This window comes from Mesoplodon mirus (assembly GCF_964341445.2).
Source record: "Mesoplodon mirus genome assembly, chromosome: 10".
NCBI classification, from domain to species: domain Eukaryota; kingdom Metazoa; phylum Chordata; class Mammalia; order Artiodactyla; family Ziphiidae; genus Mesoplodon; species Mesoplodon mirus.
Window position 1 is genome coordinate 57,393,610 of NC_138986.1, and position 23,534 is coordinate 57,417,143.

Sequence of the window (23,534 nt, forward strand, 5' to 3'; positions counted from 1 at the left end):
TGGTTTGCAAATTGGCTTTGTACACAGAGGGCAAGGAGAGAACTGAAAAAAGAGGCAGACCACTCCAGATTGGTAGGTGACAGTTTTAATAAGCAAGGGAACTTACTTTTGAGGCTTGTCTTGGGCAACTGCAAGATCAGTCGACCTCTACACCTGCCTTAACTGTATGTAGAGGCCTTAACTGACTTCAGTCACATATACTGTCCAGATGGTCTCAACACCACATTGCTGTCTCAAGGCTGCATCCTCGGGGAAGCTTCTAGCTCAGGGAAGGCAAGCGGAATGCATATTCCTAGGACAGCAAAGGGGGTGAGGATCCTCTGATTGACGAGGTCTAGCTTGTGGATTAATTGGCAGTCACATCCTCTCAGTGACCTTTTCCAATACAGGACTCTGGTCACTTGCCATCTTCTTTTTTTATTCTACATATTTACCCTGGGAAAATAACACTTCTATGCCTGTGTCACTTAAATCTCTGCATGTAGTCCAAATCTCCCCGCTGACTTCTATTCCTCTCCAAACACAGTTGTATGTTTCTACTCTGATATCCCATAGACATCTCTTGCTTAAACACGTCAGAAACTCTGCCATCTTCCCTCCCTATTTATAAACGGAATGACAGTCCATTTGATTCTCAAGCCCAAATTGAGTGTGTGGGAGCCACACTCAATTGTTCCTTCTTCCTTAATACTCACCCTCACCCCCAATGACTAGTTAGGTGTCAGTTCTTTTATATTTCGTATCCTGAATAGCTCTCATCTAGAACTAGGTATGGGAATTTAATATGAAGGGAGTACAAAATTTGAGGAAGTCTATATTGCATTTTCAAATGTTTTAAAATAATGTGCTTTCATCTGGTAAATCCAACATAAAATTCTAGATGAATTAATGATTTAGCTATACCAAACAAAACTCAGTGCATTAAAGAAAATATGAAAGAGCATTTAAAAAATAACCTTGAGGTGGAGAAGCTCTAAGCAAAATGCAAAACTCCAAAGGTTACAAAGGAAACGTAGCGCATTTGGATATGTAACTATTAAAAACTTCTGACCAATAAAGATACCTCCAGAAAGTTCAAATGTAAGACAGAATAATAGAAATTATTTGTAGCACATGAAATAAAGCTTAAATGTCCTTTATAATTAAAAGGTTATTGTAAGCTAGTAAGAAATATGTTTTTTTTAAATTTGGAAAAAGCACTTTACAGTAGAAATAAAAATTCTGAAAATCATAGAAAAGATGCTTAAAAGGAATCCAAATCAACATGAGACATTTCTCTTACATAGATTGGCAAAGTGAAAAAAGAATGTAATTTGAAAATGCTCACTAAACTGTGTTTTTACTTCTTGAAATCTAACCTATGGAAATAATAGCACAGACACATAGCTATAGTAACACCAGTATTCACTGACGCTTTCTTGTTAGTGTAAAATATGTTGGAAACAACCCAACTGTCCAACAAAAGAAGAAATGGTTTAATAAATGCCATTAATTCATAAAATAAAATGCCACTTTGCAGTCTTTAAAAAGAACGAGGTAGAGCTATATGAACCGGGTTTGAAAGATATCCATGTTATATTCTCATTGAAAAGACACAATATACAGCACAATCCCATTTGTGTAAAGAAAAAAAATGCAATATATTTATATTCTCATTCACTCATTTAGTGAACATTTATTAGCTACCTGCTATGTGCCGGCTACACAGTTCTAGGTGCAGTGGTTATAGTTACCAAATAAAGTTCTTGCTTACATTTAGATTTTTAAGGTGGGGTAGAGTAGGGTGCATAGATGTGGAAGCATATGCAACAAGCTGTAAAAGTGGTTTTATAGTAGGGATGGAATTAGAGGACTCTTTAGGACATGTTTGCTTTTTACCGTATAAAAATATGTGCATGCACATGTACAGATGCACATACATAAAACACAAAGCATTGAAATATTCAAGGTAGACACACAAAAATCAGAGGTTTTAGCTAATACCCAACTTAAGAATAATGTCAATAATACATGTAGTTGTGAGACAAAGGTGAAGCATGGAGAAGTCTGCCACTGCCATCACTGTTCTCCTTTCTTGCCACGGTGGATATGCTCTGGCACAGATTTTACTTGTGAGGTCTCGAAAAGAAGCATGCAGGGCATCATTTACACAAAAGAGACCTATTTTGATCATGAGATTTTTTTTTTTTTTTTTTTTTTTGCGGTACGTGGGCCTCTCACTGTTGTGGCCTCTCCCGTTGTGGAGCACAGGCTCTGGACGCGCAGGCTCAGCGGCCATGGCTCACGGGCCCAGCCGCTCCGCGGCACGTGGGATCTTCCCAGACCGGGGCACGAACCCGTGTCCCCTGCGTTGGCAGGCGGACTCTCAACCACTGTGCCACCAGGGAAGCCCTGTTATGAAATTAAAAAAAAAAAATTTTAACAGCTTTATCGAGGTAGAATTGATATACAAAGCAGTGCATATGATTAGTGTATTAGGTAAAGTGAGATTAGTAGTTAACAGAAGGTACTATTTCCCAAGGTGATACTTCCCGATTATGAGATGTTTTGATTTGATACCTTGATACGTACATAGCTTAGTGATCTTTTCAGGGATCCAGGCCACATAAGTCCATACATTCCTGGTTTGTTTGCATTGAGCCACCTAGAGAGACCATGTCCATCAGCTAAAAGCATTACAAAGATAAAGCTTTCCTGCAACTATAGAACATTAGAGGTCAAGTAAATACCATTAGTACATTTGCCAGGAGGTCTGTCATTAGCATGTTTACAAGGGGATTTGACCAGGGCACCTTTCTTTCTTGAGCATTCCCAGTTGAGAGAGAAAATAGATTGCAGGCCTGCTGCTGATGCTTTCTGTACATATGTACACAGACACACACACATTATGTACCATATGTACTTTGAAGCATTCGTTATAAATTTATAAATATTTTGTAAATTATGAATATATAAAGTATAATTTTCTATATATAGTTTATAAACTGTGAAGTAAAATATATATTGTAGGTTTGTTTATTACATATGTAGTATAATTATAAACATATCATATGTTAACATATGATATAGGAATATATAATACATTGTATGTAATATGGATATATAATATGTAAATATACATTAATTCATCCTACACATTGGCTTCTTCATAATATAGCCAAATTCCAATTGTATAGTTTATCACTTACTATGCTTATAAACCTTTGATGACTTGCTGTTTGTTATCTTAAGAAAAATGTTTAAATACTTTAACTGGACGTTAAACACTACTGAAGCCCTGACCTATTTATCCAATTTTAACTTCTCCATCATATTCCTTAGCTGATGTAGGTTCCAGCCACACAAAACCATTTATTCCTTCCCCACTTTTTTTCCAATGCCATTGGCCCTCTTTCAGAGGTAAAACTAATCTTACTTACGTCAGAGTGTATTGTTAGTTATGAGATGAAGGGTTGTAAATGCAAAATTATATATTATTGCTCCACACGTCCATCTGTTGAAAACTTACTATTCTTTTGAGTCTGCCAAATATCACTTCTTCTATGAAGTGTTTCCTAGTTTACCACTCAGAATGAATTACACCTTTTCTGTGTTCCCTCTGTACTCCCTTTCTTTGCACATTTTTAGCACTCATCACAGTCTTCCTTATAATTTCACAACTTAACTATAGGTAATTCTGTCTTTATATGTGTCTCTCACTAGATTTTAATCTCCTTAACAGAATGATCTATATGATTCTTCTATTTCCAATGTATTAGTGCAGTGCTCATAAATATTTTTAGAAAAAACAAAGTTCCTTTTTGTTTGTTCCTTGTGATTACCAGACATTCCCAGTAGATGGCAGTGCTTTACATGGCACTTCAACAATTTGTAACTAACATAGACACACCATTGGTAGCTATTCTAATGCAGTGTAGATTCTGTTCAGTTTCTGAAGTTGCATGGTGGTATTAGGGACTAAATTCACAACATACTTGGCATGAGTGAAAGAAATTTGGAAAATAAAAAAGTATAATGAAGCCCTAATCTGTTATATTTAACAACATTGAACTAACATTAGTTGTCATAACTAAATTTACTTTCAGTGAATAGACTTTGTCCAAACTTAGATTTTATGTGAGGGAAAATGCTATAAAAATTTACTGCCTAGTTTTTGGGGTAATAATAAAGAAGAAACTGTAAAATGTTAATTTTTTATAGCTTTCAACTATTAATATTTTCAGATAACTCTGTATAGTGTATAGAGTTTTGAGATGTGGTTTAAGACATAAACTTCCAACTTATCCATATTTTAAAGAATATATTTCTCATACAGCCTTATCTGTGTTGAGAATGATATAATTTTTTTAGATTAAAAAATGCAGTTGTTGTAAAATGGGGTTTTACCAGAAAAATATCTCTAGTGTTTGCAAGATATCATGTATTTAACATCAAAAGTCCTTAAAAATATACTCAATAACTTTTGTGTTGAATGATTTTAAAACTAAAAATCACCTTTATATCCTTTCACATCACCACCAATAGGAAATAGAACTATGGTATAATTAAAATTATCATTCTAATTACTGTAAAGGATTCTAATCGTAGCATGTAAAGGAGATTTCTTAAATAATAGGTAGGGTCATCAGTTTCCCTTATTTAGGGTTCTCTTGTTTGGGTTGGGTTTGGTTTGGGAGCCATATGTATATCTCATAGGTAGTGTTTTATTTAGTCCTCAAAGAAGCCCAGATAGAACCCATAACAGTGAGTAAGCAGATTCATTTTGTCCTACTTACAGAATGAGTTTGGAAGGCACAGGGCCTTTCTAAGTGCCTGTAAATAATACTTGTGTGAGGGAGTGAACTCAGGCCCTTGGACTTTCCCAGCCCATATATGCATTGTATAGAAATATCCAAGGAGAAATCTGACATTGGGAGCTGCTCACTTAGGTATAATAACTTGAAGATACCAGCATGATGCAAGCAAGTTTTGACTAAAGTTAGATGTAAATAAGAGAGACGTAAAAACTGAAAAAATAGTTAAAATAGTTGCCCAAGTAAATATATCCCATGAATCCCCTTATTTTACTTATGATAGCAAGAAGGTGAGAATGACTTAAAAGTTCCTAGATTTAAAAAATAATAATATTGTATAGTCTTTTGTTAAAGATTGAGAATCTTTTTATATGCATTCTCTCATAAAGGAATTTGGTCGAAGGTTAATTAACTTACCAAATTCATTCCAAGTCTTATGTACTTTAAAAAATCACATCAGAGGTTTTCAAACTTTTTTCCCAGGTAAGAAACACTTTTTTAAATTAAACTTTTACATGGAAGCCTAGTATAGAAAAATATGAAAGCATGTAGGATTTGAAAACCCAGATAGAAGGGATATTATAGGTGCATGGGGCTGCAGAATGCCCCCCATACTTCTGCAGAACCCCTAGGGCTTAGCTGTGAATGGTCCTGGACTGTTCCCTTTAGCAACATTTGGCATCTTAATTTAAAATGGGAAGTTTTTATGTAATGAAAGTAATACTTTCTCTTGGCAAATGCTTAACTTCCTGTATTGTAAATATAAAATATAGAGAATTTGAATAATATAATTAATGTCATAAAGTGGTCAAGCACATAGAATTGTATACCCTAAAAATAGATAAATTATGTTCATCTTAGGTCTCCATGGGACATTTTCTCAAAGCAGAAATTGAAAAGATCATAGTCTTTACAAAATACAATAGAGGGGCTTCCCTGGTGGTGCGGTGGTTGAGAGTCCGCCTGCCGATGCGGGGGACGCAGGTTCGTGCCCCGGTTCGGGAAGATCCCACATGCCACGGAGCGGCTGGGCCCGTGGGCCATGGCCGCTGAGCCTGCGCGTCTTGAGCCTGTGCTCCGCAATGGGAGAGGCCACAACAGTGAGAGGCCCGTGTACCGCAAAAAAAATATATATATATATATACACAATAGAAATTTAGAAATAACCTCTATATGGTAAAACTATACACACACACACACATCTATATATGCATATGTATATACAAACACATATATATGTACATACATTCTACACTTTTGTATTTGATAAATTGAAGACATAAAACCCAACCACTTGAAAGAATAGTCTTCTGACACTGAGAGCTCAGTAAGTGATCATGAAAGGAAGGAAGGGAAAGAGAGTGACAACACTATTATTAGAAAATAATGAAAGTTTATTAAGTACAGACAGAGTTTATAATTCAGAGTTTGAATTATACTCAAATGAAACAGGAATGTTGGGACTATAGTGAGTTAATTATTAAATTTTAAATGTTGGATAATTTTAAACAGAATGTTCTAAAAAAATGGAAAAACAATACAGTTGAAAAAAAATTAAATACAAACTAGGAAATCAATAGAATTAGATTTATTAGCTAGAATCCTATATTTTTAAAAAAGCAAAAGCTAGGTTTTAAAGAAGGAAAATAAACATAACAAATCCAATCACAAATAAGTAGAAAACCTATGAGTAAACAAAATTAAAAAGGATAAAGATATTTTTAAAACGTTTAGAGATGGAAAAAGATGAGAATACTCTCATCTATCATCATAAAAAGTACTTGAAAGAGAATGGAATAGTGTCGTGTGCTCATCAGCAGTAAAATGGAGAAACTCCGTGGCATGCGAGATTTCTCATGATCATTTCTACACTTCTGCATTTCTAGCTCGTGCCGTTAGTGTTGCTAAGTACAGTACCTTAAACACCATTCTTTCTGGCCTACCTGGCAGGTCCTAGCTGCTCTCTTAGAACACCGACAACTGTCACCTCTGCGTGCCTTCCCTGACTTACCCGAGCTTGATTAGTGATCTCTCTTCATTGTTCTCAGTTTTTAGAAGGTGCTACTATTAATGGGACACATTACAGTGTTTTTTTTGTAATTTTTACAGACTCTTAAACCCCTGCTCTCCTGGCTTTGTGCCCATCATTAAAAGCTTAATAAATGATAGGCGAACAAATTAATTGATGTTTTCAGTAGAGTTCAGCAACAAAATTAGAATATTACACCCCACCAGTGAACACAAATAATGCAGCTTAGGACATTCTTTGAGTAGTTTGTGATTTTCTTCCCCCAAGTTTTGGCTGTTGTTCCACACAAACTGTCCCTTATACAGTATATCATTTTGAATTTAAATTTGTGAAACACTAGAAGAATCTACCTTAATTATTTCAGACTTATGTGGTTGTGTGTTTAAAATGAATTTGAAATTATTGAACTTGAGAATAAAGAGCATATACTTTTAACACCTGAAATTATAAAGTGGTAAAGCTTACACTAAAACCTAACACATGTCACTTGCCTTGTTAAATTCTTAGGGGGGATAAAAAACAGAACAGAAGAAATCATTTAACTAAGAATTTTCCAGCTTAGAAAATGTACTAAAATTATACTTTTAATCACTTCATATCATTCCACATGCCAGATTTAGGCCAGTTTTTTTTTTTTTCACATTATCTGTCTTTTAGATTATGTGTTGTTATTCTCAATTTCTTCAGTGATCTTATTTAATTGTGACTACTTCATCATTTATACTATTAAAACTTATTTTAAACTTAGTACAAATCCAGATGGGTTGAATCTATCTCATATGTTAATTAAAATAACCCCTATAGGTTGAATCCACACAGAGTATGATAAGAATTCTTGGACTCTCTGCAACCTTACCCAACTACCTCGATGTTGCTACGTTTTTACACGTTAATCCCTGCATTGGACTTTTCTACTTTGATGGCCGCTTTCGACCTGTTCCTCTTGGACAGACATTTCTGGGGGTTAAAAGTGCAAATAAGGTAAACATTTGTTTTAAAACTTTTCTTTTCCAGAAATATTTTTGTTGATGTATTGTTTAATACTTGTTTGAGGTTAGAGACTCCAAAAGACCATTTCAGTCACATTACAAATATCACAGCCTAGAAAAAAAAATCAAGCACACTTCCTCAGCTGTATGTAGTAGAATGTCTCCTGCTCCAAAAAGCTGCTTGTAGTAGTTTGCATTGCTATTTTCAGTGTATATTTTGTATTCTCAGCTAAGAACACAAGATATATATAAGAATATGTTTCAAAAAGTTAATTTGATAGGGTTGAAGGCCAATGTGAAATAATAAAAGACTTTAGTTAAGTCAGTAATATATATCATGATATAATATTATTCATCTAAAATAAGTAATACCTTATATGCAATAGAAAAATAATTTCATGATAGCAACTATTAAAGGAGGGGCTCTATTTAACTTATAATATTGTATAACCATCATATTAATTATATACATAAGTGGCATTTCTGAAATTCTTTGCAATGTTTTAAAAAGTCTGTTTATCTAATTCCTTAAATAGTATTACTATGTATCATTTGCATTATCAGGGTGCTTATTTTAGGCTTTTATAATGTCATGAAGGAATATTTTGCTTAAAATTTATATGTTTATCATTCTGTTTAATGACACTTTTTCCCCCCCTGTGGAGGAAATAGTTTTAGGAGAAGATTCACGGGCCATATGACCTCTTTATAAAAGAAAACAGGATAGAATCATGTGTTACTATGTCAACCTTGGTCTTTAGTGCATTACATTACTTTTGTCTAAAAACAATTTTATTAGTAAAACAGGGTCATTTTTAGCCTACAGTATTATAAATAAAATACTCAGCTTAGAAAATACTAGAAGCCAATGTCACTGCAACAGTTAAAATGCTCCATCTGCATTGCATAAAAGTAAGGTATGTTTAGAATTGTGGGGAACCATTTCAGATGGATACGTAGAAGAACAGCTCATGATATGGTAATAGTTATGATATGCATCTTTTACCTTCATTGTTTCAAGAGCTTTTCAGTATTACTTGCTGCTTGTTTTTTTCAGCCATATCTTAATATATATTTGATTATTTAGTTTATTTTAATGTATCATTAGAACAGATGTAGAGCTGTTTATAACATTAGATTGTTCTTTCAGCTTATAATTTAAATGATAGCAGATGGTTCTCACAGAAAGATATAGAGAAGGAAGTGTTTTCAGATGCTTGTCAGGGGTCTTAAAACTTATTTTCTTTTAATTTCATCATAGAAGGTGGTAAATCACTTCAAGCTAATTAACTTCCATGTATTTTTCACCACAGTATGTTAGCATTGTAATCACAAAAGGAATGGTGTGAGATGTTGAACTGTCGTAATTATTTTTGAAGGTTTAAAAATTTGGCAAAATTTAAAAAATATTTTTACAAATCTTACACAATGTAAATAGTAAATTAATTATATATATTAGTTATAAATATGCATTTTTGTCTTACTAAAATGTATTAGTTTTACACTCAGCTGACATACACAGTTGGTAACAAGAATTCCCCCAGGGTGTTGTTTAATATATTCTAACTGTTGTTAATTTGTCATTTCTTATAGTAAGAAATCCTTATAGATTTCTGAGAGTTTCATTCAGAAGCTCATGATGTGATTCAGTTGTTGTGGAAGAACACAAAATAGGAAAATGGTGTCCATGACACGTCTAATTTGAAATAATGGCTTTGACCAGAGCTCAATCCAAAATTCACCAAAAAAATTACTGAGAGTTTTGTTTGGAGGAGTTTTTGGTTTGTTTTTTTATCTAATCATTAATGGAGAGTAAATTGTCTTGTGATTATCTCATCTTACTTAATCACTATAAGTCATAAGAGTTCCAGAATGTTAAAATGTTTCCTTTATTAAAACAAAAAATCTAAATTATAGTCATTTCAGATGTGTAACATTTTCATCCCCTCCAGACTCTTAATAAATGTTAAATAGAGAGATGCAGGCTGTGTCACATGCCTACTCTTTGAGGTAACTACCATACCTTTTTGGTTGGAAGCTGTCTCATCATTAATAGGGAAAATGAGACCTTTTTTAAATTCATTAATTTGATATTAAATTTCCAATTAATCTGGAACATGTTTCTGTAGAAAAATATCTACCGAATTCTGTATACATTTCAGAAATAGTATATGTTTCCATTTTAGCTTTATATGCCATGATATTCTACTGGTAATATTCCGGTGATTTTGAGAATTACACAGGAAAGCTCTATGTATAGTTTTATAGACTGAAATAGAAGAAAAACAGTCTGAAGAATGGGCTTCTCTGGGGAAAGCAGTGAAAAGAACTTTAAAATTATTTTAAAATACCTCTAACTAGAATATTATTCTTAAACATATTGTCTTTAAAAAACTTGCATTCTTATAAAGCTAGTACACTGAAAGTATTGCATGAGGTATTTTATTTGTATTTTTTAATTATATTGTGTTTATTTCCAGTTGGGTTGTTATATATCAGGTGTTGATATTGCATTTGTTGTTTCTGCGTTCTGGCTAGTCTGAAAGTAAAAGGAGATGTGTCGTAATTGATAAAGTTTCCTTTGTGGTTAAGAAGTTTATAATTGCTTCATTTGATATTTTTCATGTTTTAAAAACTTTAAGGTGCAACAGTTGAATAACATGGATGAAGTATGTTATGAAAGTGTTTTGAAACAAGTAAAGGCTGGACACCAGGTACACTTTATTTTATCCTGTTTTTAGAGAACACTTAATGATTAAAATTATCAATTTTATGCTCTTAAAAATGTTCTTCAATTCTGAGATAATGATTCACAGGTTTTATTTCTTAGTAATTTTTTAGCCCACTGGGTAATCATATAAGTCATAAAATATTCATAGGTAATAGTATCATTCCAGTATTGATAGATCATGCTGTTTTGTTTGCCACTTTTATTAAATAGATAAGAGAAAGGAGAATTTCATCCTTTACATTTCAGGTTACTTCTTTATTTTAAAGCACCAACCTTCTCTCACACATCAAAAATTTTAATTTACTTACATAATGTAAAACATTTAAATATTATATTATTCTTACTGTTTTCTTGAAGTCGTAGCAATTGAAATATATATAGTAAATTTTCGTATTGTTTGGATATTAAGCACTTTTAAACTTCAAAGTTCAAGATGCTCCAATCAAGATGGTTAAAAAAAAAAAAGTGGAATGATGTGTGTAGCCTTTTCAGATTGGTTTCTTTCACAATGTGTATTTGAGGTACACAAATCCCTGTCTTTTCATGGCTTGATAGCTTATTCTTTTTAGCACTCAATAATATTCCATTGTCTGGATGTACCATAGTTTATGTGTACATAACAGCTGTGGATGGGTTTTATGTGGACATACGTTTTCAGTTCCTTTGGGTAAATACCAAGGAGTGTAATTGCAATATCAGTATTTATTAAACTACTCAGCCTTTCTCCATATAATCTTATGTTATAAAATATGTCTTTAAAAAATGGAATGCATCCTTATTCCTGAATGTTGGGAAATGTAGCAGTTGTATCTTGTAATGTAGGTAGGTAAAAGTCCAAGTAAATGTAATTTAAAGAATCCTAGGAAGATTATGTCCTCTTCCTCTTCTGGTATAGTTCATTCTCTCACTGTTACAGGGGCTAACATGTCCCGCTAGAAATCATGATTTACAAAGTTCAGATGCTGGCTGGGGGTGTTTGGTCAGTAGAGATTAGATCTCACTGCCAGCCCTTTCATTCTTAGTGTGAATCCATCCATTGCATTACTTTTCAAAATGAAAACTGCCATAGGGCAGGCACTTGTAGTAGTAAATTCAGACCAAAGTTGAGATGGAGAGCTAGGTTCACAGTGCTGGTTCCTGTTTAGAGGACAGACTAGGTTGGGAAACGCCAGGGGAGGCTTCAGGCGGTCGGGGGCCAGCTGCTGTAGGGCAGGAGGAACCCGGAAATGAAGAGTGTACAAAGATGAGGCAGAAGTCGCACACAGGCATTACCTCCCACCTTTTGTGTGCATGTCATGGCATCCACCAGTGCCAGCCTTTTAAGGACCACCAAGCTGTCTCCTCCCCCTACACTTTTGTCTGGCTAAAAATGCACTGTGGGTGACTCTGTAAAGTGTGGTTACAGTTTAAGAACCCACTGAAACACTTCAGTGTCAGAGTTCCTGTACAGATCCATGCTTACATCCCTCTCCCGAAACAAGAATGGAGCAGGATAAGCATGATCATTTTCAGGTTCTCTGCCATAAGAAGTAGGGTTTAGGTTGCAGGTCTCCCAGTTTCTGTTTCAGTGATTAGTGATGATGTTTGTTTTCCATAAAAGTAGGACTTTCTTCAGTTCTCTAGACATACCTACATATTATTTACTTTTTTTAATTGTAAAAATAAAACAACAATAATAAGGAAAATTTTCATAGTTCCACTATTATTTTACCATTTCAACATTATTATTGTAATGTTTATACATGTCCTTCTGGTTTTTTTTTTTATCCATTTGCACATGTAGCTTTTAATTTTGCTCATTCAAACTTAATTTTAATTACTAGCTACAGTCCATTGCTAAATTATAATTACACTGTATATACAGCTTTATATTCAGTTTTCCTTAATGAATACTAAAGATTTTTCGTTGTTCCTACCTGATCTTCACAATTTTAATGTCTGTAATAGAGAGAAGGGAGTTTTTATTCAAGTTCTAAGTTTCAGATGCCATGTAAGTCACTTCGGACTTTTAATCTTCACAATCTTCTGACATAAGCATTAAATCTCCTTTTGTTAAAAGAGAAAATGAGCCTAGGACATGTTAAGCAGCTTCTCAAGGTCATACAGCTAGTAAAAGGTCGCTCCAGGATTGCAATACAAGTCCGTGTTGATAAAAGCCCACAGCATCTTCAGAACTTTACACTGCCACTTTGCCATTGAGTTGACATTTGTTGATCCTTTTATTATTGGTTATTCCTCCATTATTGAGTACTTTAAATGTTTGCAACTTTCTGTTATTAAAAAATAGTGCTGCTATAGTGATCATCTTTCTGCCTATTATTTTTTCTGCTGAAACATTTACTTAGGGTAAATTCCCTGAAATAGGATTATGGCTCAAATGGCCATATTTTGTGGTCTTACCACATGATTCTATAATGCATTCCGAATGGGTTATAACATCTTATTGTCATAGCAGACCTACAAAGGATTTTATTAAATGTATGCCATGTTCTGAATAGCATCAAGTAGTGTGATGTAAGATTATGATCTGATGTGTGTTTGCCATTTTGAATTTGTTTTACAATTTTAAGTTACATAAGACACAGTGGTGTTTTACCAGTGAAATTTTTTTCTTAGGTAGCAACAATTACCTCTAAATCATGATTACAAAAACTCATGTTTTACATACCATATTGTTCATGATTTGCTTTGGGTATGGACTTAACTTTCAATTAGAAAAACCCATTCTTCCCAGTGCTTTTGCCTCATATGTGATCCTGTGGTCTTTAACCTCTGTAACTGTGTCTTTAAAATGTTTAATATAAAATATGATTAGTATAAAAGAGGGTGACCAATAAGAGTGTAAACAAATTTAACACTTGGGTACACGAAAAAGCGAAAATGAGGGGAAAAAAACAAAAATGAGGGGGAAAAATCCCTGAATTCTATCACTCAGAGATAGTTTCTGTTGGTGTATGTCCTTCCATTTCTTAAAATGCATTTTACTCCCTTAATTTTCTATCCTTTTTTCTCCGTTATCTCTATAGTTTCTCTATTTTCCCTACCTCAAAATATGACAGAACCGTACATAGAAGCAGTAACATGTAAATTAACATTTTAGCTTAAAGATGTTATAATTTAAAAATTTGTGTTCTATGCAGTGTTGTTTTTTTAGGCTTTGTGTACCAGTAGAACAGGTCGTACTACGTAAGATTGGGTTGTAAGGAAATACTGTTGGTTAAGTTCCTAGTATAGTGTCACGTACATGGGGACTCTGGTAAATAGAATCTCATTGTGAAGAATTGCTCATCTTCAAAGATCCTTAGTGAGTCGGGGCTGTTGGAAAATACGAAATGCATCAGGACCATGGCCCATTAGTTGGTATTTGCCTCTAGTATTGCTAGTACTACAAATGCCCAGGCCAGTGCCTGCAGGTTATAAGTACTAGGTTAAGGCAGCATCTTAGTCTTTTACATTAACGTAATCATCTCAAGTAAAAAACTCGTTTACAACATAATTTGAGAATAAACCTCTCTCTTTTTCAGTTTTTTAAATTATCTGTATTATGTATGTAACTTCAGGAAAGTTGCCCAAAACTAAAATCTTTTTCTGTTTTAGTCTTTTCAAAGGGATCGCTCTGTCTGTTTAAGTCTTCTGTTAGCAAGTTGCTCTGCCAAGTACCATTTGGCTTATAAGTTCAGTTAGCATGATAAGTGACAGCTTCTGCTGATTGTCTTTGTAATATGTCCAGAACTGGAATTGCAGTGTGCATACTTGGAAAAGAGGACTGTTATACATTTTGATTTTTGGAAGCTGAGGTAGATACCTGTTTCAACAAGGCTAGCAATCTTTGATTTAATCCATCACACAAGAATTGCTACTTCACAGTAGTCTTTGATTACTGAGGCTCATGTGGAAGTTTGTTTTCAGGGGCTTAGAACCCCTCACTGGATTATTTTTCTTTTTTTATCACCTTGAAGAAATACCTTCTCTAAGCTGTGGTCCTCTGCTTTTATTAGAAGGTTAACAAAGAACGCCACAATAGAATAGAGTTTCTGAGTTTTGTTTTTTCCCTTGTAATTGAGGTTGAATATAATGTTATACTAGTCACTAGTAGTCTTTGTATAAGGTTCCAAGTGATAAATTTCAACAAATGAATTTGTATGTATCCATCTGTCAGAAAATGAAAAATAGGTAATTCAACAATCTTTTACCTTATTATCTAAAAAACTGACAGCCAGTTTAACTCTTCAGTTACATTATTCTGCCTGACTGTAATGACTAAAAGGTCTAACTATATGTGCTTCATTCTAAGAGACTCTTCTGTATAAATGTTTTGTTGTACATATAAAAGTACAGTAAATTGTGTGTGTGTGTGTGTATACACAGAGAGACAGATACAAAAACAGAGACAGAGAAACAGGAGACAGAGAGAAACAGAGAGCTTTGCTCTGGAATTCAGTTTTATTTGTAACTAACTGGACATTAGTGCATTGTTATTAAGCAGCCAGCTATGTATTTGATCAATGTGCTTTTCCTTAGTAATAGGGGAACATAAGTTATTTCTTGTAGCACTGTGTACCTAACAAACCTAAGCTTTATTTTGTTGCCTTTTAAATATATCTTAGCAGTTAGTATATAGTAGTAAGAAATTGTAAGTCAGTCTATTCTAATCCAGGAAAACAAATTGAATTTTCCTTGCGACAACCTCATGTCCCCCTCTCTTTTTGCCAGCTTGTTAAAAATTCTTCCAGTGAATACTCCTTGATTCTATTTGTTTGCTTTCAGGTTGTTTAGTATTTTGGATTTTCTCTCTAATTGTGGTGTCCCTAAATAATTTTATTAAAGCAACTACTTTTCAGACCATTATTAAGAAGACTAAAAATATGTGTCCATTAAAAAAAAGAACTATAGGGCTTCCCTGGTGGCACAGTGGTTGAGAGTCCGCCTGCCGATGCAGGGGACACGGGTTCGTGTCCCCATCCAGGAAGATCCTACATGCTGCGGAGCGGCTGGGCCCGTGAGCCATGGCCGCTGAGCCTGCGCGTCCGGAGCCTATGCTCTGCAACGGGAGAGGCCACAACAGTGAGAGGCTCACGTACCGCAAAAAAAACAAACAAAACAAAACTATAACTCTAAGGCAAATAAATACTTTTCATGCTAAAAATTGTTTCCTCTTAAATATATAGACGAATTAATTTTGTTTCTCTCTGCTTAGATTAAATTAGAATAAAGCAAATTTCATGTTCAAAAGCCATGCTGATGTTCTCTGATTATAGTATTCCATGGGTTTCAGTATACCAGTCATCTACACTCGTGTGTTTGCGTACTTAATAGATTTCATGTGCAGCTTTGTCTTAAAAGTATTAAAAACAGTAGGAGGCAGTTGTGTTCCACTCAAGCATGTGTGATGACAGGTGGAGAAAATCTTTTCAGGTTGTCTTTTCAACAGTCGTACTCTGCAAGACTTCAAGCTCTTCTTGGCTATTGGGAAATTAAAAGTTGGTGATTCAGCCGTTAATTTTGATCCGTCTGCTCAAACTAATGAGATGTCTCATTTGTAAGCTTCTCTTTGGGTTACCAAATGCAAGTACAGCTCTATCATTCCTGTTAATAATTCCCCTTCTCCGATGTAACTCGCAGAATGGGAAAATAGTTGATGCCTTAACCCTATTGAGATTTTTCTTTTTATACAAATTTTGTTACAGTCATAGGAAAAGAAATTAGAAACTGCCTCAGAGATTATGGCATATTTTGTAAGTTAACTTGTTCTTTTTTCACATTATCAAAATGTTAAGACCCTTAATCAGTAACTTCTTACTCAAAATCTACCTCCAGTTTCAAGAATAAAAGGTTTTGCAGTGTTAAAGGGAAAAAAATCATCTTCAACCTTGGATTAATGCTAAACATCAGCTTTTCCTTATTCACATGTGTCTTCTCTTTCTTCATTGTTTATAAGTTTTTCGTAGATGTTGCTGTCTCTAATAAGAAACCACCTTTAAAACTTGGCCGATAATTATGGATTAATTTACTATCTAAAAGGAATTCTTTTTGTTTCCTAGTGTTGCTTTTTAGCTTATATAAAAGTAATTATGTACAATTGAAAGAAATTTTACTATGCTAACTTCAATAATGGAACTTTTCCTTTGGCCCTTTTGCCTAAAAAGTTTTCTTCCTCCAGGTACAAGCGTCTCTAATTCTTGGTACTAATGTTTCTGTCGTATCAAATTTGTCTAACATGAACTTTATTGGTAAATTATTTGAGAGCTTCTTTCTTTTCTGCCTTCTTTGCTTCCCTCCTCCCCCAAATTGACACATAATCCCAAAGGAATATAAGAGCAAAATTCTTAAGAAGGAGACATTTGCACAATTATGAGAACAAGAATTAAAGACGTTTCTCCTTCATCTTTGCTGCTAAAGATGGTACTGCTAAAGAAATATTTCAGGTGTTTTTTTACTGTAAGAAAATCTAAAGGAAGCATTCACTAAACCTCTACCTATGGAAACAGAAAATCCTCCCCACCTACCAGAATAAAGCTCTCATGAATCTTCTATCAAATTGAGATTTTCTTATCCCTCCTTATTTTACAGGCAAAAACTAGTTTTTGGTACTCTTGAGTTCTGTATTTTAGTTTTTAATTAGTATTACTAGTGTTTACTTAGAATTTTTTTCTTCTCTCTGTATGATTTCTATAGTGTATCTGTGTACAACATTTGGTTAAAGTGAAGGCGAACACAGAATATCATCATCATAGAAGGAATTTCTGGTATGACATAATGAAAATTCATTAAAGAAAATTTAATTATATATTTAGCAGTCAAAATTTTTTAATTAGTATAGTTCAGGGACAATAATTTCTTATCACTGTCAGCTGCAAGCTTGATCGTGTGATCACTGTGCTGCATATTTTGGTCATGCCTAATTCAGGAACATGGAAAACGATGTCAGTCTAGGCATTCTGCTGTTTCCCCTGCCACAGGGTTTCAACTAAATATTAAGTCAAAGCAAAGCTTGACACATCCTTAATAAAAGTTTACTTTTTTTTAAGGCAAAGTTCCCTTATGACAGTAGCTCCTGGTTGAGAATAAAATAATCAAAGGATTACAGAGAGGTTGTAGAAGTGGAAGTAGTTGCAAAATGCCAATTTTTCTTTGTGCCTTTCTTTTCTGGCTCTTGTGATACAAAGCTCCTTGCTTTCCTCTCTCTTCTAACCTTTTGAGCCATCCTTTTTCTTTCCTTGTAGCCTTTTCCTTCTCTACCTGGCTCTTTCTTAGACCCTTTTTTTAATTTAGCACTCTCTCTTGTATCATTCCATCCCAGTTAAAACCTTTGTAGAAATAACTCATATATTTATATTCCTAACCCAGACCTCTTCCGTAAGCTGTAGACCTATGTGATCGTGGCTGGCCTCTCCTCTTGGGTATCACAGATGTAGTATGTCCAAACCAAATACATAATTTCCCCTCTAAACCAGTGGTATTTCCTCCATTATTCCTTGGTTCAGTGAATGGCACGACTATAGATTTAGTTCTGTAAAACAGAAGCCTAAAAGTCACCCTTTCAACTCTCTCTCCTGTGTTCTCATTTCTGATCCCTCATGAGGGCCTGTCCATTTGACCTAAGTGTCTCTCAGATCTGCCTGTTTCCTTACATTCCCTTCTCCTTCTGCACCGTCATCTCCACCACCTAATCCAGATACCCATCATGTCATCCAGGACACCTCTTAGCTGCTCTACCTCTGTTAACTGTTCGATGTCCATTCTGGCCTTGCTCTAGCTGTTCTGTATACTGCAGCTAGCTAGAATGATCCTTTCAAAACAAAGCTCCAGAGTGACCCATGAATACTTAAAGCTCCTTTAAAAGGGCCCAGGGGTTCCTATAGTGTTGGGCCATTACCTCCCTCCTTTCTTCTTCATCACATACATGTCTCTCCCTCATTTCCTACCTCCCTGCTTCCTGGCCTTCTTTCAGACCCTCATCATAGAGATGCTCTTTCACTCAACCTCTGAGCTTTTGCGTAACTTGTACCCTCTGCCTCACACATTCTTCTTTATTCTCTGCTTAGTTGACCTCTACTAAATCCTTTAGATTTCATCTTTCTTAGAGAAGCCTTTTTTTTACCTCCCTCTCTCACCTCCCTATTATGAACTATATAATAACACGGCATATGTCTTCCTCCTATTTCTTGCTGTAGTATAACATTTTTCCTGGCTATTTTTGATTAATACCACTTTTCAGTAGAAGATCATAAGTCCCATAGGAAAAGGGCTATCTCTGGTTTTGCTCATCATTGTATTATCATGGTCTCAACAGTACCTGGCACACAGTTGGTGCTCACATAGTGTGTGATGACTAAGTGAACGGAAGATGTGGTAGTCTTCGTTAAGTCTGAACTTACTCTTAAAGGATTAGGGAGCAACGAACTTCAAAGAAAATCAAGAAAATAATAATTAGTTCCACAGTAAGCTGAACATCCAGGCCGAGGGGAGAACAACCTGGAGAAGTGGAACGACATCAAAGATCACTTTGATTACTTTCTTAAGGAAATTTTTTCCCCCTGTAGTCTGTAAAGATCAATGAAAGAATGTTGGTATTCTCCTTAAAAATGTTTCATCCCATACAGTTACTCTTAATATCATTTCATCTAGTTATAGTCTTTTCTGTTAGAAGTTAGAAGTATTAAATTATCTCATTTTCTCCTAAAATAAAATATCCATCTGACTTAGCTATTTTTCATGATATAGATATCATTCATGCCACCAGTTATTTTAAGTTAATATATTCTTTCTTTATTTCTATTCATTAAGCCCTAGAGGGGTAACCTTTGAACCCTTTTAAAACTTCACATTTTTAAGGGAACAGAGAAAAGTTCCATTTTTCTGAACTATAGCTTACCATAAGGGTACTCAATTATATTCTTGAGATTTTATATATAGCAGTTTCTTTGTTAACCTTGTAATGTTCTCTTCATTTGCAAAGGGAATACTTTTTGATGAGGAATATTATTATTGCTTTTTTCCTTCATTGTTCTTAACATTACTTTTTTCCTACGTCTCTGAGGATTTTTATTACTGAAATAACACATTCTTATAACAAGTGAATAAACACAAACATGTAAAGAAAAGACTAATGAATTACTTTCTCCTCACTTCGCCTCACGCCCAGTACCCTTGCCCCTGAGTGTATTCAGTTTTCTCCTGGCACGTACAGACATATACAAGTATGTCCATGTTTTTAGGTATTTGAGCTTTTTAAAGTTGTTAATCAGTGGTTTCTGGAATTACAGCACAAATTGAGCACATGGAACAGTTTGTCTCAGAATGATGTTTAGAAACTTTCAGGTATAAACTAAATTTTGATCCGTCCTTGTACAGTTTACAGATCTTCAGCCAAAAGATCAAAAGAAAAAAAAATGCTGTGCTTAATCTTGGAATAAAATTGGAAGCAATACAAGTGGTTTTATTTTCCTGAAACTGGTCCTCTTTATATTTTATTCATTGTTGAACCCAAGGAACATATATAATGATTCAGACCTGGAAGGCAAAGCTTTATGCTCCATCCATTTCATCTCATCCACTTCATCTATTAAATAGTTGTACATTATCTCTATTTTTATATGTCAGGTCAGTATAATTCCCTTATAGAAGTTCTCACCACTTCTATCCATTTTCTCGTTCTCTGTGTCTTCTTTGGTGCCCCTCTTCATATTTTATGTAGCAAAATATGAAGATAGTACAAGTTGCTATGTCCTCTTACTAGGTACTATTACCATACTGTCATATAATTTTCCTCTCAGTTTGTTCTGTTTCACACCTCCAGAATGTCTTGCATAGGAACAACCATAACTGTTGGGTTTTGCATATATGCTTTATGCATGCAGCCAATGCATAAATGCATGTTTTGTGTGCAAAGAAAAGTTAGTTAAATTGTATATAATTTGTTATAAATTTTGTTGTTTGAAAGATTCTATATAGATCCACAGTTGATTTAAATCAAATATTCCAGACTTACAAAGTGAACTTACTAGATTATTTTGTCATTTATTCATATAATTTGTGTAATTACAGTATTAAATTACAGTAAATATATAATTATCAGATTAAGTAATATAAAAGAAACATTGATTCTATTTTGTGGTATTTAATTTTGTCAAATACTCTGTATATTTGGTATTTTCACTAATTCTGTTGAAAATAAAACCTAATTTATATACATGTTTATTTTATACTGTTATTTTAATTATTTATATTTTTTGAATAACAGTAATAACATAGACTTGGGAAGTACTAAAACAGTGTTTGACTGCTAGTAATCATTTTTCTTTTATAACACCATAGAAAATTATCTGGACAGCTTTTCAGAATATTTTATGTTAAATTGTCAGAAGTTAATTTGACAGCTGTTTATTTCACTTTAGAAAATGATATATTGAATCTCTGTTAGCTGGTTTCCAGCTGATATTTGGACTTAGAAGCAGTTGGTAGGTATATTTAATCAGTTTAGTTACCACCACAAGCATTTGTTGATTACATTTTTGTAGCCATCTTTTGATAAAATTGAACAAACAGTATTTTTATTAAAGCTAAGTATAATATTTTGTGTCCCAAGGAAATCTGATACAGCTATTCCTGTACTTGCTCAAAGTGCAAAAAAGGGAGTTGAATATTTAAACTCAATGAACCATTGCAAACGTTTACTGTCTTTTCTGTAACTAGGGTTTTTATTTTTCTTGTTGTCATGGTAGCATATTTAAGTGAGAAGGGGTGGAAAGGAAGGAGCTATGTCTCTATAGTTAATATTGTAAAATATGATTGATTCTGTTTTTAAGAGAGTAGTGTAATAGTCTCAGATCTTATCTTACTTTTTTCTTGGTTTTATGAATGAGTAGATGGGAAATGCAGCTCTAACTATATTACAGCAAATAAAGTGGGCATTTCCAACCTGTACAGCATTCATCAAGTTAGTGGCTGCTCTCGAAATATGGTCAGAGACTTAAGTCTTGTGAAGGATCTAAGATATTCATGGTAGCTTGCCACAGGCTAACTTCATTATATACCCCCCACACACACACACACACAAATGCACACGTGCATAGGCAAAAACAAGAGACACCTGGGTAGGGAACCGACCTTATATTTATTCACAGAGCATGGTGTTGGTTGCCCCTCTCTAGCTTTACAGGGTAACATGGTAAGAGCCAGCTACCTCTGTGCACATGGGTGGCCCCATAGGAGTGCTCCAAAATTATGAAACTTGAAGCGTATATAGTTGTTGCTGGCACATCCTCCCTTCTGGTGGGGGGAAGAGAGGGTGTAAGAAGAAAGGAGGAGGGAGAGGGAGAAAGAAGGGAGGAAGAAAGGAGACAAAGAAGTAGACCAACTGACCTGCCCAGGGACCTTTCTCTTTCACTCTGGAATATAAACAGATTCTCTCTTGAGGAGGGAAGGGGCAGCCTGTACCCTGGAATATAAGCAGTTGTCTCTTTGAGTGATAAGAAAGGAGCCTCTAGGCTTTATTACCTATAGAATGAGAAGAAATGGCTCTGGGGGAGTGGAGGCATTCTCTACCGTTAAAGCCCTTCAGTTTCCACTGCTCAGAAGGCCCTGACCATGTAGGATCACCAGGAATTTCAGGGAGGATTGTTTTCCAACAAGACCTAAAGGTGTCTTGAAAGGACATGTACTCTACTAAACTATCCCAGTAAGATAGTTTGCTACCACTGTCTGCTTTATAAAAATCTTTCTAACCTTACCTATATTGCATAGTCTCTCCGATGGTCCTTTATTATGTTCTCCATGGACTTTGGTCTCATTTTTTTTTTTTTTACTATGGTATTTTATTTGCTCTGTCTTGTAGCTGTGTTTTTGAAATCATATGGAGAAAGGCAAAATGCATGGCTTAATGGATGGTCAGATAGCAGTGCACCTTTTTTTAAGTGCAGTGTAAGTACCTCAACTTGGATTTGTAGATAAATCTTTTTTTTTCTTGTTTTTTCCTTTCTCTTACTTTTTTTTCTTATTAAAGAGGGTCAATTGAAGAGTACAATACAGATTTATGGAAAACCGAGGTATTTTTCATTATGTAAGCACAAACATTAGAGCAGCCTTAAAAAAATGGAGATAGTTAAGAGCCAATCTAAGAGGAATTACAACTTTGTGATTTTTCCCTTTATAGCAGTACTGTTTCAATTAGTCTAGCTAGAAAATTTTATTGAGAGTATATTGCCTTAGTGGGATTCTTCTGCTCAAGTAAGTTTTTTAAAAAAAGCGTATTCTTTTTAGGGAGAATCTATTCAAGTGTGTCACTTGAGAATATTAAATGCACAGTTGGATGTTTAGAATTATAAGTAGTGATTATTGTCTAAGGAAATAAATGAAAAATACTGATAGAAATCTTTAAAATACATTTTTATGTTGTTATTTTACTGAAATTAGATTCAGTCCAGAACATCTTATAATATTGAATAATAATAGAACTTCAAGTCCAGCAGCATCTTTAGAAATGAAATTGTTAGCTCACTAATGAATTTTATTTGCATAGTAATAGACTAGCTGGTCTTGCTTAATTTGCTCTACAGAATAGATGTTATTTTGGGGCTGTCAATAACAAATGTCAATGCAATTTGGATTGTCAGGGAGGTCAGTAAAGTATTTTTCTGTGTGTGATGCTACAGTGTATTAAAGTATTCTTTATTCTGTCTTATCAGTCTTTAGCGGATTGACCTAGGTTTACCAATGAATTAAGCTGACCCACAGTTGTACTATGGGGACTAACTAAGAACAGTGTAATTTGGGTCAGATTTTAGTCATATTTGAAAATATCTTCAGTGAAGCATGAATTCAGAGTGGTTGGATTTTTAGAACTTCATTAAATTCCTTCATTATTAAACTAATCATTACAAGTAGGCCAGCTTAATGTTTCTTAAAAGTTTTGCTTATGTGTGTCTATATGAACATTTTATAATTAGTAATGCTTATAATCTTTTAATACTTATAATGTAGGCTGAAATTTA

General features: G+C 34.3%; 1 protein-coding gene across 1 annotated transcript in view; it reads left to right on the top strand.

Moving 5' to 3' along the window:
- Nucleotides 1–23,534, top strand: part of ASCC3 (activating signal cointegrator 1 complex subunit 3) — a 333,322-nt gene that overhangs the window by 136,119 nt on the left and 173,669 nt on the right. Inside the window, exons 12-13 of the mRNA XM_082633455.1 lie at nucleotides 7,627–7,803; nucleotides 10,454–10,525. Of these exons, the coding sequence (XP_082489581.1) occupies nucleotides 7,627–7,803; nucleotides 10,454–10,525 (249 nt within the window). The remainder of the gene's footprint in view (nucleotides 1–7,626; nucleotides 7,804–10,453; nucleotides 10,526–23,534) is intronic.